Source organism: Mobula hypostoma, chromosome 11 (assembly GCF_963921235.1).
Source record: "Mobula hypostoma chromosome 11, sMobHyp1.1, whole genome shotgun sequence".
Classification (NCBI taxonomy): Eukaryota; Metazoa; Chordata; class Chondrichthyes; order Myliobatiformes; family Myliobatidae; genus Mobula; species Mobula hypostoma.
This window is the reverse complement of record NC_086107.1, coordinates 38,260,625-38,276,378: the sequence shown is the minus strand read 5'-3', so window position 1 is coordinate 38,276,378 and position 15,754 is coordinate 38,260,625. Positions and strand designations below refer to the sequence as shown.

The 15,754-nt window shown below is 38.8% G+C and overlaps 1 protein-coding gene across 2 annotated transcripts in view; it reads right to left on the bottom strand.

Moving 5' to 3' along the window:
- The window catches only part of sbf2 (SET binding factor 2), a 569,459-nt gene that overhangs the window by 268,924 nt on the left and 284,781 nt on the right, over positions 1-15,754 (bottom strand). For both annotated transcript variants that reach the window (XM_063061848.1, XM_063061849.1), the window contains exons 7-9: positions 8,591-8,723; positions 6,735-6,843; positions 353-466 (exon numbers count right to left, since the gene is read on the bottom strand). In XM_063061848.1, the coding sequence (XP_062917918.1) occupies positions 353-466; positions 6,735-6,843; positions 8,591-8,723 (356 nt within the window). The remainder of the gene's footprint in view (positions 1-352; positions 467-6,734; positions 6,844-8,590; positions 8,724-15,754) is intronic.

The following is a 15,754-nucleotide window of genomic DNA, read 5'->3' as shown; positions in this document are numbered from 1 at the left end:
CAATTTGTAGAACAGTCAAAAGCTGAGGAAAAAGATAACAGAGATTCAGAATGAACTGGGAAAGAGTGGAAAAGATACTGAGTTTTTGATAAAAATCTGTTGGGATAAAAAAACAAAGGCATGGCTGATTCTATAACAATGACAACAACTGTAGAAAAGTAAACCATCACTACTCATGCCAGATGGCATCATTAAACTAAGAAGGGGGTGAGGAGGAACTGTTAAAATTATTGCCACAGCAATTACTGAGACAACAAAAGACCAGACTAAATCAACATTTTCATGAACTGAAATTACAAATGTAAATAATACTTTTTTTAAAACCATGTTTTTAATCAGAAATCCAACTTACAAGAGAAAGTGCTTCTTGTGTTTGATGTAATAGAGGCTCTGGCAACTGAGAGAGATGAATACATTCTGGTATTTTAATGGTACCTCCATCCAAATCAGCAATAATAACATCCAACTAGAAAAAGAAAACAGTTAAAAGAGGATCTCTGAGATCTAAAAAATTCATATTAAAAATTAATAATGACATCTAAAAATTAAGCCACTGGTGATAGATTATTTAAAAACTTAACAGGACTTTACAGGATTGCTTTAGTTGACAGCCAGCGTCTTTTCCCAAGGGTGAAAATGATTAATACAAGAGCGCATAATTTTAAGGTAACTGAGGGAAGTATGTGGAGAATATCAGAGGTAAGTTTTTTGAAGTAGAGAGCAGTTGGTCCATGGAACATTCTGTCAGGGTGGTGGTAGAGGCGCATACATTCAGAACATTTAACAGACTCTTAAAGATAGGCAGAGACTGGATTCTGCTGTACTGTTCTATGTTCTAACCACATAAGTATTACACTGTGGCATGGGAATTACCAAAGTTAGATAGACCTATCAGTCCAAACCATCCACAATGCCATTTATTCTCCACACAAGCATGAATATAATTCCTAAATGTCAATCTTCACCTCATATGCTTCATCCCCATTTTTCCTGATGTGTCCAAATTCTTTTTCAATACTTGTAGTTTTTACTATAGTGTCCATCTGTCAGTGTAGGTTTATCTAACTGTCTTAACGGACTTGTATTCAACTGTGTATAATGTCCCAAACCTGCCCCAATATCAATATCTGACTGAAATATACAATTTTATTAGTGTAATCCCAATCGTGAAGATTAATATTTTCAGAAAATTTCAAGGCTTTCAAATCTGCTTCCATATCCATTGTGGTGCTATAGTGTATCATCTTCACAATGTTTAGCTACTAGCTCTAGATCATGAAAATATTAGATCTCAAAATGGACTGAGACACCATTGGTAATGCTGGCTATAAAGGTATGATGGTTGAATTATTGGAACAGCAACAAGGATCTGGAAGATTGATCTAAAACAGCAGTTCCCAAAGTAGGAAATATTGTCCCCTTGGTGGCATGGGGATTTCTAATGGAATGATAAATATAAAGAGGCAGTGAAGGGGTAGCAAGGAGGGCAGCTGAGGGATTACAGGCTTAATTTAAGAAATGAATTACTTTTTATGAGCATTTGATCCTCAATGCCTCAATATTGATTACAATGATCAGGTAAAACAGATTATCTCTTGCTAACCCACCATTCTCTTAGACTTTTCCCAAAGTCTGTTATAGCTTTTGAAAAACAATGTGACACTTCTGTATTTGGCATATCACAAGAAATCTGGACCGAAAAAATTGTGTTATTTCTGGGCCCAGCCTCAGCATTATTGCTGTTCACTACTGCTGTATAGTGTAAGCTAGTACAATTCCCGTATCGTAATCATGCAGTGATGCAACTCCTGTGAATTAGGACATGGCGTTTAATGGGGTGAAGATCAGAATCAGCCCTTTAAAATATTCTTGACCACATTTATCTAGCCCACTGCCCAACAGGGATATTGCTGTCCTACTTGATGCACCTTCAGGCAGAGTCAGGTTTCGCCTCAGCTTTCACACCATAACCTTCCCCTTTATTGATTGCAGCACTTGAGGTTGGACTTAAACAATACATGATTGACAATGATCATTATTCCATAAAGAAAATAGCAGAAGCAGACCAAACAAAACGAAACGAAAAGTATAGACAGTATACTGTAGAGTATCTAAAATTTGGATTTACACCAGCACCAAGCAACAACAGCAGCCAACATGCCTGTTATGTAAAAAAGCTTTTTATCCCCCCCGCCCAATGAGGAAATGAAACTGTCCAGGCTTCTTGAACATTTGAAAAGAATACACACTGATAAAGAAAACAAGAACTTGGCTTATTTTCAGTCACTTTGTGAAAACATTTAGAAACAGAAAACATGCTGCGCATCATGGTAGCGTAACAGTTAGCCCGATGCTTTTACAGCTTGGGGTTTTCCGGAGTTCAGAGTTTAATTTCAGTACCCTTCTGTAGGGGATTCTATCCATTCTCCCCATGGAATGCGTGGCTTTTCTCAGGGGTCCTCTGGTTTGCTCTCACAGTCTAATGATGTAATGGGTAGGTTAGCTTGTCACTGTAAACTGTCACATGCTAGGGTTAATTGGGTTTGATGGGGCAGAATGGTTTGAAGGGCCAGAGGGGCCTATGCAACACTGTATTGCTAAACAAATAAATAAATGTTTGCCACCATTTCACAACAAAACACTGAAGGCTTGCATCCTTCATACACTTATTTGCTTATTACTGGAAAGCCCTATATAAATGGAGAAGAACTGATTCTGCAAGCAATCAGTACGGTCCTAAGTATGGTTTTGCAGAAGTCAGCAGATCAAATAATTAAAGTGATTCTGCTCAGCAGCAACGTTGTTTCAAGATGAATGGTTGAAATGTCTGAGAATGTGGAAAGCACGTTGTGCAACATACTTAGGACAGCAGAATTTGCTCTGCAGTTGGACGAGTCAACTTTGCCAGGCAATAAATCTTTGCTTCTTGGTTATGTTTCCTTCATAAAAGATAAAAGCATGGTCCAAGAGTTGTTACTTACAAGGGGACTACAACAGATATGAAAGAGGAATCAATATTTCAGGCTGTTGAGCAATTTTTCAAAAGAGAAGGATATTCCGCTCACCAATATTCTTGTACAACATCACTGACAGGATGCCACCGTGAGGTTATTATTACTCCCATGAAAAAAAGCTGTACCTAATGTATCTGCCATTCACTGCGTAATTCATAGATAACAACTTGTCGCAAGAAATTTAAATGATCAGCTGCAGAAATGATTATATACTGTTATCACAGCACTAAATAAAATCAAATAGCACGCTCTCAATTCTCAACTATTTTGAGAGCTTTGTATGAGAAATATGAAAAATGTGAATACTTGCTGTTGCACACAGAAGTCAGAAAGGCTCTCAAACTGAAACTGCAGGAGATGCTTGTATCACAGTTTCAAAAAAAGCATAAAATTCCTTGAAGACTTGAATACTTCATTCTTAATCAACTGAAGATTATTAGGCATGACATTGCTTATTTTTCAGAATTATTCGCAGAAGTTTAATGAAATCAATCTTCAATTACAAGGAAATTATATGAATCTTATCAAAGTCAAATCAATTAGACATCTCCTTATTTCTATCCAAGATACCCCTATTTAAGTACAACACTGGCCGTCACAACCTTTCTAGTTTCCAAGCCACTACGAGTTGGAAGAGACTGTTGCTGTGTACATACATCTACTGATGCTTCTGGACACATCTTCAGTGATGTTCCTGGAATCATCGGGTGTTTCGGGTCTTTCAACATCATACAACCTCCTCCAGGTGACCCCACCGGGGCTGATCAGACCCCAGCTTGTGTCCAGATGGCTAGCTACTTATGACTCCATGGCTCCCCTCTTTTGAGCCACAGCCATCTTGAGGCCCTCTCTGCTGCATCGGTGGTACTGCGGATGGGTCTCCTCTTCCTCTCTCCCTCGATGCCCAAAACGCTGAAGGCCTCTACTAAAGAACGGGCTACGAATCCCATACAACCAACCTCCACTGGGAGACACCTCGCTCTCCATCCAGCCTGCTGACAGTTGCTGACCAGTCCTGTGTACTTGGAGAGCTTCCTTTCAAAGGCCTCTTCCAAGCTATCTTCCCATGGGACTGTCAGCTCCAGCAGCACCACTTGCTTAGTAGACTCAGACACTAGGACAATGTCTGGTCGCAGGGTGGTGGCTGCGATATGGTTGGGGAACCTCAGCTCCCTTCGAGGTCCACCAACAGCTGCCAGTCCCTTGCACAGGTCAGAATGCCAGCAGATGTTCTTTTGGCAGGTATTGGCTGCTCCCTTGCTCTGACAAAGGCAATGGTCTGCTTGGAGGGTCGGGACCGCTTCGCCCACTCAACTCCTGCACTGATGGTCTTCAGGACCTGATCATGCCTCCACCTGTACTGTCCCTCACCAAGTGCCCTTGCACAGCCGCTGAGGATGTCCTCCAGGGTTCCTCGCTTGGAGCATAGTGGGCACGCAGATGACTCTGCCTTGCCCCATGTGTGCAGCTTTGATGGGCTTGGAAGCACACCGTACACTGCCAGGATGAGAAATTGGATACGGTGTGGTTCGGCTTTCCAAAGATCAGCCTAGGTCACTTTCCTCTCAACCACATTCTCCCATCTTGTCCAAACTCCCTGTTGCTTCATTCCCACTGCCTTGCAGGCTCTCATCTCCTCCACTACTGCTCTCACCTCCTCCTGAACTAGATGATGCCTTTCCTTCCCTCTGGTGTCCATTTGGGGAGTTGGAAAGGATCCTAGCCCAGCTCGGCCTCGTGTGACCACTCCCACCAGCCTCCTATGACGCAGCCTCGCCTCTGCCTCCTGAACAGCTTCCTCTGCCCTCCACTTCCTGCCAGTACTTACTTGGATCCCTGGTCTAGCCACCTTCAAGTCACTTGAGTCCCTATACTGTAGCACTTCTCTGGCTCTTGTTACCTTGAATTCTTCCTCCAAGGATTTGAAGGGCAGTTGCAGTTTGTTGTGGTGTCCATAGAGTGCGATGCTGCTCAGGCTCTTTGGCAGCCCCAGCCATCTCCTGAGGTGGTTGCTAACCCTCCTCTCTAAGGTTTCGACTGTCGAGATCGGAACTGCTTAGATGAGGAGGGCCAACAGGATTCTGGGAAGAATGCCATGCTGATACACCCAGGCTTTAAACTTCCCCGGTAGGCCAGACTTGTCTACAGATTTCAGCCAGCCAGCCATCCAACTCGGTGCAGGTTGCCTGAATGGATGTTGTGTCCCTTAAAGAGCTGTCAAAAACTTTGCCTAAGCTCTTGACTGGCTTTTCTGTGATGGTTGGGATGGCTGTGCCTGCGATGCTGAACCGGAACTTGTTCTCCACCTTCCCTTTCCTCAGCAGCATCGATCTTGATTTGGCAAAGAAACAATACCAGCTGATGATCTTCATGAATACTGTGCCCACCTGGGTAAGCTGAAAGACATGTCAGAGAGATTTCAGGATCTTCTCTCGATCCAAATTCCAGATTGGGAAATAAATCCATTTCTGAACACTTGCAATGAGAAATTAACAGGAAGGACAGAGGAAGAACTGGTGTCACTGCAAAATGACTTTGAACTGAAGCAGAGGTTCAAAAAGTCGTATCAAGACTTTGCTTGCAGAAAGAAAACTCTGAATTCTATCCGCCACCATAGAAAAAGGTCAAGATGTTCTTTATTGCCTTTCCAACATCATATTTAGAGAAGCATGGTTTCAATGTGGTTGTCCAACTTATTTCAGAGAAACTGAACAGACTACAAATGACTGAATATCGGAATCTGAGACTCCTGTTGAGAGACATTCAGCCTGAAGTTGAGAAGCTGGTATCACTGCTCTAAAACGTTGATGAAAATTATTTTTACTGTAATTTAAGAAATAATTTTATTTGTCATTTTAAATAGATTTGAATAACATTTGCAATTATTTGTCACTGCTTTGAATTTGCAGTGTCTATTTTCTTTCACTGTGCACTGCAAATCAAAATTCTTTATAGTTTTTATGTGATGGCCAGAAAGGGAGAGGGTGGCAATGGGGATGTGGTCTGGGAGCCAAAGGGGCAGCAACCCAAAAAAGTTTGGGAAGCACAGATCTGCAGCAATGATTCCGAATCTATGGCAACTGGGGAATATAAATTCAAGTAATTAAATAAAGTGCAATTCAAAAAAGAAGCTAATCTCAGATTGGTGAAATTAACGGCTTGGCTTTTGAAAGCTTATCTGGTTTGCCTAACTAGTAAATTATATGGTCAGGTCTCTAGACTTACTAAAGTGATTGAGACTTAACTACCCTGTTTAGGGGCAATTATCGTTGAACAGCAAAAGTCCACTTTCTGTGAACAAATAACAAAAAATCTCGCAGGCTGATGATCATCGTGATCCACTAACATCTTCCTCCAATTACTCAACCAAAGTTTCTGTTCGATTCCAGTTCCAACTTTTCCAGAGGAACTGCATTACTGTCATGTGATTTTATCAACTGCTGACTGAACCAAGTCCAATGGCATGTGGAGCATTCCAAGACAAAGATAACATATCAGTGAAAATATCTCTTTAATGAATGTTAAAAGCTCAAGGATCAAAAGTGCAAAATAATATAAATGAACGTAATTACACATCTAATAAATTTCCTAATAGTATGCAATTTAAATCCAGAAAGAAGTATCACACCACAAAGGTTTACTAACAACACATACTTGAGCTGTGTAAAATCTGACAAAAGCTAAACTGTTCTTCTAAACATACGAATGGGCTACACATACCAGTTCATGAATTTCACTGTGAAACATGGAGTGTACACCAATGATAAATGGAGTTGGTGAGCTTAGAACTTCCAAAAGCTGTGCAGGGAGAATCGGAATGTAAGGGTAACTGGGGAAAAACAAAAAGGAAACAGTAGTGGCAGCATTAATCACAACTTGCAGAAAAAAAAAATCTAGTCAATTTATTTTCCTCTGTGTACACTTAGTCAGTACCCCCAAGGGCTGTTCTATTGACAGATTTTAATAAATAACAGATCTAAAAATATAAGCTCAGCTCCTTCATGGAATTATGGCTAATAAAATGATTTGCCGACCTACAATTTTCATATTTAATTTTAAATACATGCAAATAAGAAAGCAACTGCAACATTCTTGGCTCAATTAGTTAAGCTTATAGCTTATAACTAAAATTAAAATGAAACCATTTAATAATGAAAACTAGAATTTAAGCTAAAGGAAATACTAGATTGCCTGACATTCTCCTATAATAACAGAAAAGTAAAAACATATCTCATTTAATTGACAGCCAGGACTGGAACAACTAATTTCTTTCTTTAAAGTTGGTAAAATACTACAGTGAAGTTTTTGAAATTAAACATTGCTTAATTCTTACAAAATTTGTATTTTACAACAAAACAGACTGCCTTCACTCTCTGTTTAACCTCAAGGAATTTCAGATATTTACCTGATCTAATTAGTATCAAGGCTGACTAGTTCCAATACAAGAATAGCAAATGGGGAAGCACTGCATGTCATGAGGCAACTGTGTTGCAGGATGAGAGTCAGAGGATTGGATGAGCACCTTTGGTGATATCTACTATGACCTTGCCCAATCACCCATGGCTCCACACACGAAGATATCCACAATGATCCGTAAGGGGATCTATTCTCTTCTGAGTTACCCCTTATACTTAACAAAACTTTTGGATTCTCCTTTACCTTATCTGCCAAGAATGTATTCTTTTGGCCCTCCTGACATCCTTCTTTGGTGTGCTCCTATATCCCTTAAATTTCACAAGGAATTTGCTTGATCACAGCTGCCTATCCCTTGACAGCTCCCTTTTTTTTTTCCTGACCATAGTCTCAATATCCCTTGTTAGGCAAGGTTCCCAAATCTTGATGAACCTTTCCCTTCACTCTGAGCAGAACATGTTGACCCAGAACTCTCCCTATCTCACTATTATAAGCCTGCCACTTATCAGATGTGATTTTACCTGCTAACAACCTCTCTCCCAATCTTAGCCTCATCCTAATTTAGTACTTCATCCTATCTTTTTTATAATTTTTAACGTATTTTTACTTAGAGATGCAGCATAGAAACAGGCCCTGAGCCCACACAAGCCAGTTACACCCATGCGACCAATTAATCTACTAACCCTCATGTCTTTGGAATGTGGGAGGAAACCAGACCACTTGAACAAAACCCAAAAGTCATGGTAAGAACATACAAACTCCTTACAAACAGTGGCAAACTGAACACAGCTCGTTGGTGCTGTTGTACAGTATTAAGGACTACACTGTCTTTACATAACTATTTAAGAAACAATAGAATTATGGTTACTGATCCCAAAGTGCTCCCTGATGACCCTTCAGCCACTTATCCAGCCTCACTTCCCAGAAGATGAAGATGATTGCTGCCCCTGCTCTGTTGATGGGAGCACTGGTTCCCCTCCGTACGACACTTTAGTTCAGTTCCCAGTTAAACATTTCAGCCCTAAATTCACTGCCTTGATAAATGCTGTAAACTAAATTATAGATAAACTGGATCTACAAATTATGTTTTAAGCATGTACAAGGACGTGTACAAAGACTAAATTGCATGCAATTTACAGATATAATAAGAATTAAGGTCTCACCTATACTTCAAAGGGAATATTAAAGCCTCTAGTGCTCTAGATGCTTCACCAAGCCTCTGATAGCTAGTTGAGTGAAAAATAATTTTGTTTTCTGTGAGCACGGCACAGAAAAGGCTGAACACTTGCTGGATTCCTTTAAATAGAAAAATAAGTCAATTAAAATGACATTGCAACCCAAAAACTTTTCATTGGTTTATGGCCTAACTTAGTATCAGGAATATTAAGTAAATTGAATACCAGTTAACTTTCATGAACCATTACACACTTATACATTAATAAGTATATTTTGTAGGTTCTTTAATGCAACCCATACAAGATTAACAATCAGCAGTTCATTTGTTCACTTTAGCTTTCCCAATTTCATATACTTCATAGAATATATAGTGTACTAATTATTATACTGTACTCCAACACTAACATTCACTTAACTCAACTGGTTCAGCAAATTCAATCTACTCAAAGCTTGTCTGGCCAACATATGACTATTTCTAAAATACATGTATTTTACTTAATACCCTTAAGTTGATTATGAATTAGCTTTAAATGTTGTCTTAGCACATTCACCCAGGTTCCAAGAGGGGGCATTTAGGAAGCAAAATAAATAATGCAGGGCAATAGCAGCGAAAGTGTATTGAAAATGGGTAGCGTGTACAAGCATAAGAGCGCACCAGCAAAGTGACAGAGTTAAGAACATTGTTAACATAAAACTAAAAACAAAAAAAAACAAGAAATGGCAAATACAGCTCACACAAAATTTGCTTTGTATAATAATTTTACTGAGGTGAGTGAAAATAGAAATAATTTAACTACGTTTATTGTATCATGTATGTATGTGAATGTTCAAGTACAGCAAGTTTCCCGCCTCTTCTGGGAAATTCTGACTCATAACTATGAAAAGCAAGAGTATTTATGATGAGAACCTCAACATCTTACATCAGCATGGTAGCAGCACACTACCTGACAAATTACCCCACACCCCGTCTGTGAAAGAATTTGTAGTTCTCACCTGGCCTCACTAGCAATGTCAGAACTCACAATTCTGAAGTGGAATTATCATCCTCTCTCCTGCAGGACTGGGCTAAAAGTTAAATAAAATTATTGCACCCTCATCCAAAGTAAAAGTGAAAGAGATAGTAGAGGAACTAAATTCATAAAAAAATGATAGCATGGAGTTAATAGAAAAGTTGGCTGCAGGTAAAGTAGTTGTATCATCAGGGCTCGTTGGAAACCATCCTAGAATTCTGAGGGAACAAAAGGGAAAACTGTGAGAGTACCAATTTCCCAATGCTCTTTAAATAGAGGTAGACTGGTGGATGATTAAAGTATGACAAATATTACTTTCTTGTTCAAAAAACAAGTGAGATTAAGCTCAACGATGCAGGCATGTTACCTTACTTTCAGCACTAGGAAAGGTGTTAAGAAGGAAGAAGCAAGAAGAAACAATGCGGAGAAAAAATGTTGCTCTAAATTGGCTACACAATTAGCAGCATCTGCTTGAATGAATGTAAAAGTTAATGAAACTGACAGGTGGTTGAGAAAAGAGTTAATGAAGTGTGCACAATTCTGGGCTTTATCAATAGAAACATGGTGTACAAAAACACAGTTGCACTAAAATTTCATAAAACACTAGTCCAGTCTCAAGTGAAGTATGATGTTCAATTCTGATTGCCCCATTCTAGAAAAGTTGCGAATACCTTAGATAGAGTACAGAAAAGATTTAAGGGAACAGTTCCTGCAAAGAGGGATCACAATTCCAAAGACAGAGCATCTGGGACTGTTTTATTTATAGAAGGCTGAACTGTAACATGAAATGATGAGGGATCTGAATAGAGTGAACAGTCTGAGGTCGTTCACATTGGTAGAGGAATCACAGACTAGAGGCCAAGATATAAACTAAAAGGGATGAGAATTAAAAGTAACATGAGTAATTTTTTAAATTTATATACACCATGCAGTTACGTCTGGAATGCACAGCCTCAGATTTCATCGTGGCCTTCAAAAAGGAACTGAGTAAATCATGGTAAGGAAACATTTGCAAAGCTAAGTGGGGGGGGGGGGGGGTAGTGGAAGAAACAGCCGGGGGTGGAATTGATGAGGTGCTTGAGAGGAGAACTAGTAAGACGATAAGACCTAATCAGATTTAGACCATTCAGCCGATTGAGTTTGCTCCACCATTCGGTCAGGACTCATTTATTTTTCCTCTCAAGCCCATAACATTTGATGCCCTTACTAATCAAGAACCTATGAACCTCAACTTATAATACACCCAATGTCTTGGCCTCCACAGCCGTCTGTGACAATGAATTCCACAGTTTTGTCATCCTCTGGCTAAAGAAATCCCTCCTCATCTCTGTTCTAAAGGGACTTCTTTTAGTATTGATATGATGAGCCAAATGGCCTCCTTCAGTGCTGTAAACATTCTATGGTTAGAGATGAACAGAGTTATATTTAGGGTGTTATTTCTACTTACAATACCAAAACCAACTGGATACAAATAAATAACACTAAGAAAAAACAAAACTGTGATACTAAACATAAATGATTTACTTTCAGAGAAAAAATAATATTTGCATTTTTGCATTAAAAGATGATCACTTTATTTAAAGGCACCTATTTTGTGCTTTTTAAATTTACCTCCATTCGAAAGCAAACTATCACGGAGCTCAGATTTGTCTATGCTGTAAATTGAAATGAATGCCAGAATTCATCATTACACACATTCCATTTAAAGTATGCAGAGAACTACCCACAGATCCCTTGAGGCAGCTTTTCCTATGTTTTGAATAGAATCCAATGTGTTTTTAATTATATTCTTAATAGTGAAAATACAAAATAAGCAATGCACAAAAACAAACCTGGCCAAAACAAAATATCATTGGGCTACCTTTTAAAGCCATTGTTCACAAATGTTATTTTGAAAAGTATTGATCACAGTGTCCTTAGTTCACATTTCCTGAAGCATATCATGTGATCTGGCATTGATCATGTGTGTTTCCTGTTTTGCTTGCTGCAGCTGACACAGTAGAGCAGCCCATTCCATGTTAAGTGAATAATACACCTAAAAATGATCCTCCTTACTGACCAGCAGCATTTTTTAATCACCCAATACAACATATTGGAGAATTTTCTAAAAGATTTATAATTTGGCATTCAAGTGCAGTATGAAAAAATACTATAAACCAAGTGATACTACACAATTACAATCATTCTTGTCAACAGAATCACCTTGATTGCCATTTGTTTTACCGTAACCCAAAACTGCTTGTGATAGAAGTGACAGCAATTATTTGAGACTTTTTCCAAATAGGAACAATGAGCAATTGTACATCAATTGCTATTCAATTTCTGTCAGAAATATTTACATTCGGCTCTGAGTATCAGTCATTCTCAGGTGTTGTGGTGTGTTGCCCAGTCTTATAACCCTAATTTATTGATCAGTGTCCCATTTCATATCAAACAAGACAGATCACCTTTTAATTAATTTCATTTTCAAAAAGGTTCCGAAGAGACCTATAACCAAATAACTTTTTCTGCACACATTAATTACTCTGGTATGCAAAACTCTTGATTTCGACTATTTCACAGTAACAGATTGTTTACCACTTGTGTTGATAAAGAAAATAAATCATGTTTTTAAGGTTATTAACTTTCCAATTTCCCTGTTGTCACAGTACTTTTAGCATATTGTACAATATGCAATTCTACATTGTACATTCTGCAAGAGTAATTATAAATATACAACTGCCAATATACAACACTACAATATAGAAATGTACTTTGATGCTATAAAGTTGGAATGTCTATTATTAATCATATTCTATTTTAAATAGTAATAGAGGGCCTATGGGTATACCTAACATTTTGAAGTCATGAGCCAACATTGCCATCAAACATGTTTGCTTCTTCAATGTTTACTCAACCTCTTCACGTTGCTGAAAGGGCAATTAATTTCCTGTACTAAATAACATTCATCCATAACAATCATCAACAAAACACTACAACCCATCAACAGATCGAATTTTTCATCTTTAAAAAAAGTAACCACATCCTGCTGATAACAGAGGCACACAGATATATCCACAAAAAATTTATTTGGAAATAACTTCCGTTTCCTGGCTTCAATGTTAAAAATCTACAGGACATGAAATAAATTTATAATTTGCCTGAACAATTTCAATCACTTTATGAAGTATTTTTATGTACCACATTTTAACATTATTTGTGAGCATAGAAATTGTTCCATCTTATTAATGTAACAAGTTATAAAAACATCTTAAAAGGAGATTTCTAAAGGCATAACTTCCAAAACCATAGCCTAGAATTAATAACTTTAAAGAAAAATTTGTGCAATCTTAAAAAGTTTCAAACTGAAGAATGTTCATCTGATAATTTAAGAAAAGCTTGAAGTGAGATAACAACATTCACCACAAAGCAATAAGAATCCAATCTAACCAACACAATTCCAAATCATATGAGCATCGCACTGCTCATGGCTGTAGTTGTCCTTATATGACAGAAAAGGAGCAAAAACGAAGTAAACAGCTTGAGCAGGAGAAATTAGCCTTTTCTACATATGTAACTTATCAAAAATGCTAGGAAATATCTCAAATAAGGCACATTCAATAGATGTGCAAACAATTATAAAAGGTTTGCCAAAACAATCTAAGAACAGTTCAAGATCTCAGAACAACTGACCTCTAAGAAGGAACTCAAACACATTGTATGAAACAACCAAGTATAATTTATGGTTCAACCACTGACACCATCCATCTCTCTGGCAGCTGCCTGAGGCAGATGCAGAATATTCACAGGTTTACTGCATTTTTTTTGTCTTGGTGTTGATCCCTTCTTATTCACTTCATCAGAAGACTGCCTGCTTCCATTTCAAAACATCCAACTTGTGTATCCTACTTTAGTTTGTGTTGGTAGTTAAAATTTGGGCAAAGTTTTCTAATCCCATTCACACATCACCTCTGCCTCACTAACCTCATCCCTCTCTTTCCGTATTATTCTGATCTTGCTAGCCTTCATAATATCTAGATTCAATTAACTCACAACTTGGCTTTCATTATTCTATCCTTAACAACCTTGGCTTCAGTCCTAAGGCCTAAAGCGCAATAATTCTGCTCCTAAGCTATCACCTTATTTTCCTTAAAAATGTATCTTTTAAATCAAATTGTAATTTGGTAAACCAGGAATATGAAACTAAAGAGCGCTCAGAATAAGAAATATATTTATTCTTGTTTAGTAGGCTTCTCATGAGAGGAGAAATTCACAAGGTTTAAACTTTATTTGAGTTTAAATGAATGATATATGACTGCATTGAAACATACAAATTTCCTGCAGGGCTTGACAAGATAGAAGTAAAGTTCTATTTCCCCAGCTGAGCTGTTAGGTACTAAGAGGTCATAGCAGCAAAATAAATGGATGGCTACTCTGTGCAGAGGTAGAAAGAAAATTGTTTTAATCCAGATTCACTAACCAAGTCAGTTGCAAAGCCTAAATTTGGAAATTAATAGAATCAGGATATATAGGGCTCGAGCAGGAAAGTGGCAGTGAGATAAGAAGAGATATAACCTCACTGTACAGTACAACCAGTACAGGTGGTCAAAAGGCCAACTTCTTTTTTCTTGAATTCTGATGTCACTGCAGTGCAAGCAGATAATAAGGTGCAAAGCCACAATGAGATAGACTGAGGTCAAGAGTCTATCCTGATCATACTACAGGACTTTTTATAGTCATGATAGTGAAATTGAAGCTTCATTTGAGCCAGGTAGACATAACTTTAAACCTTCGTATCTTCTCCTTGAGGTGAAGAGAGAACATCCAAGATAGGCTTGCTTATGTTGGTTGCTTTATCGAGGCAAAAGAAGTGAAGACAGAGTCCAATGATGGGAGGCTAGTTTTCTTGATATGCTGAGATGTGTCCACAACTCTGCAGCTTCTTGTGGTCTCGGGCAGAGGAATTGCCATACTAAGGCATAATGCATCTGGTTAGGATGTTTACGTAGAACACCACAGCATGGTACAGACCCTTTGGCGCACGATGTTGTTCCCACCACATAACATATATCACTGTCCGTTGGCACTATGTTTTCGTTATATAACCATATAACAAAAAGTTGGCACCAGCAGACAATACAACCTACAGCGATTTCCTGCAGACAGTTCACGAAACTACGTCATTTACTTCTTTTTCTTTTAAATACAATTCTACTATTAAGCTGTTTGTGGTTAGAAACTACAACTTAGATTTGATGGTGTGTTTTCGGGTCGATTGACTGATCTGGCGCTTTGCGGTCTCCAAGGGAGGTTGCTGAGGTTTGGAGCGGAGTGTGCAGCCTGGAGGACGGGAAGCCTGGAGGCGGGGCACGAGGCCATGATCAACTCCACTGCTTCTCTCTAATCAAAGCATCAAGCAAGGTTGAAGTCTATAAGACCATAAGACATAGGAACAGAATTAGGCCATCTGGCCCATCAAATCTGCTCTACCATTTAATCGTGGCCGATCATTTTTTCACTCTTTTCAGCCCTACTCTCAGGCCTTCTTTCCGTAACCTTTGATGTCGTGTCCAATCAAGAACCTATCAATCTCTGCCTTAAATACACCCAACGACCTGGCCTCCACAGCTACCTGTGGTAAGAAATTCCACAAATTCACCACACTCTGGCTAAAGAAATTTCTCTGCATCTGTTTTAAGTGGAAGCCCTTCTATCCTGAGCTTGTGCCCTCTTATCGCAGACGTCCCCCATCAGGGGAAATATCCTTTCCACATCTACTCTGTCTAGACTTTTCAACATAGAAGGAAACATAGAAAACTTACAGCACGATACAGGCCATTCGGCCCGCAAAGCTGTGCCGAACACGTCCCTACCTTAGAACTACCTAGGCTTTACCCATAGCCCTCTATTTTTCTAAGCTCCATGTAGCCACCCAGGAGTCTCTTAAAATACCCTATTGTTTCCACCTCCACCGGCAGCCCATTCCACGCACTCACCACTCTCTGCGTAAAAAAACTTACGCCTGACATCTCCTCTGTACCTACTTCCAAACACCTTAAAACTATGCCCTCTCCTGCTAGCCAATTCAGCCCTGGGGAAAAGCCTCTGACTATCCACACGAACATGCGAAAAGTTTCAATGAGCTCCCCCTTTATCCTTCTA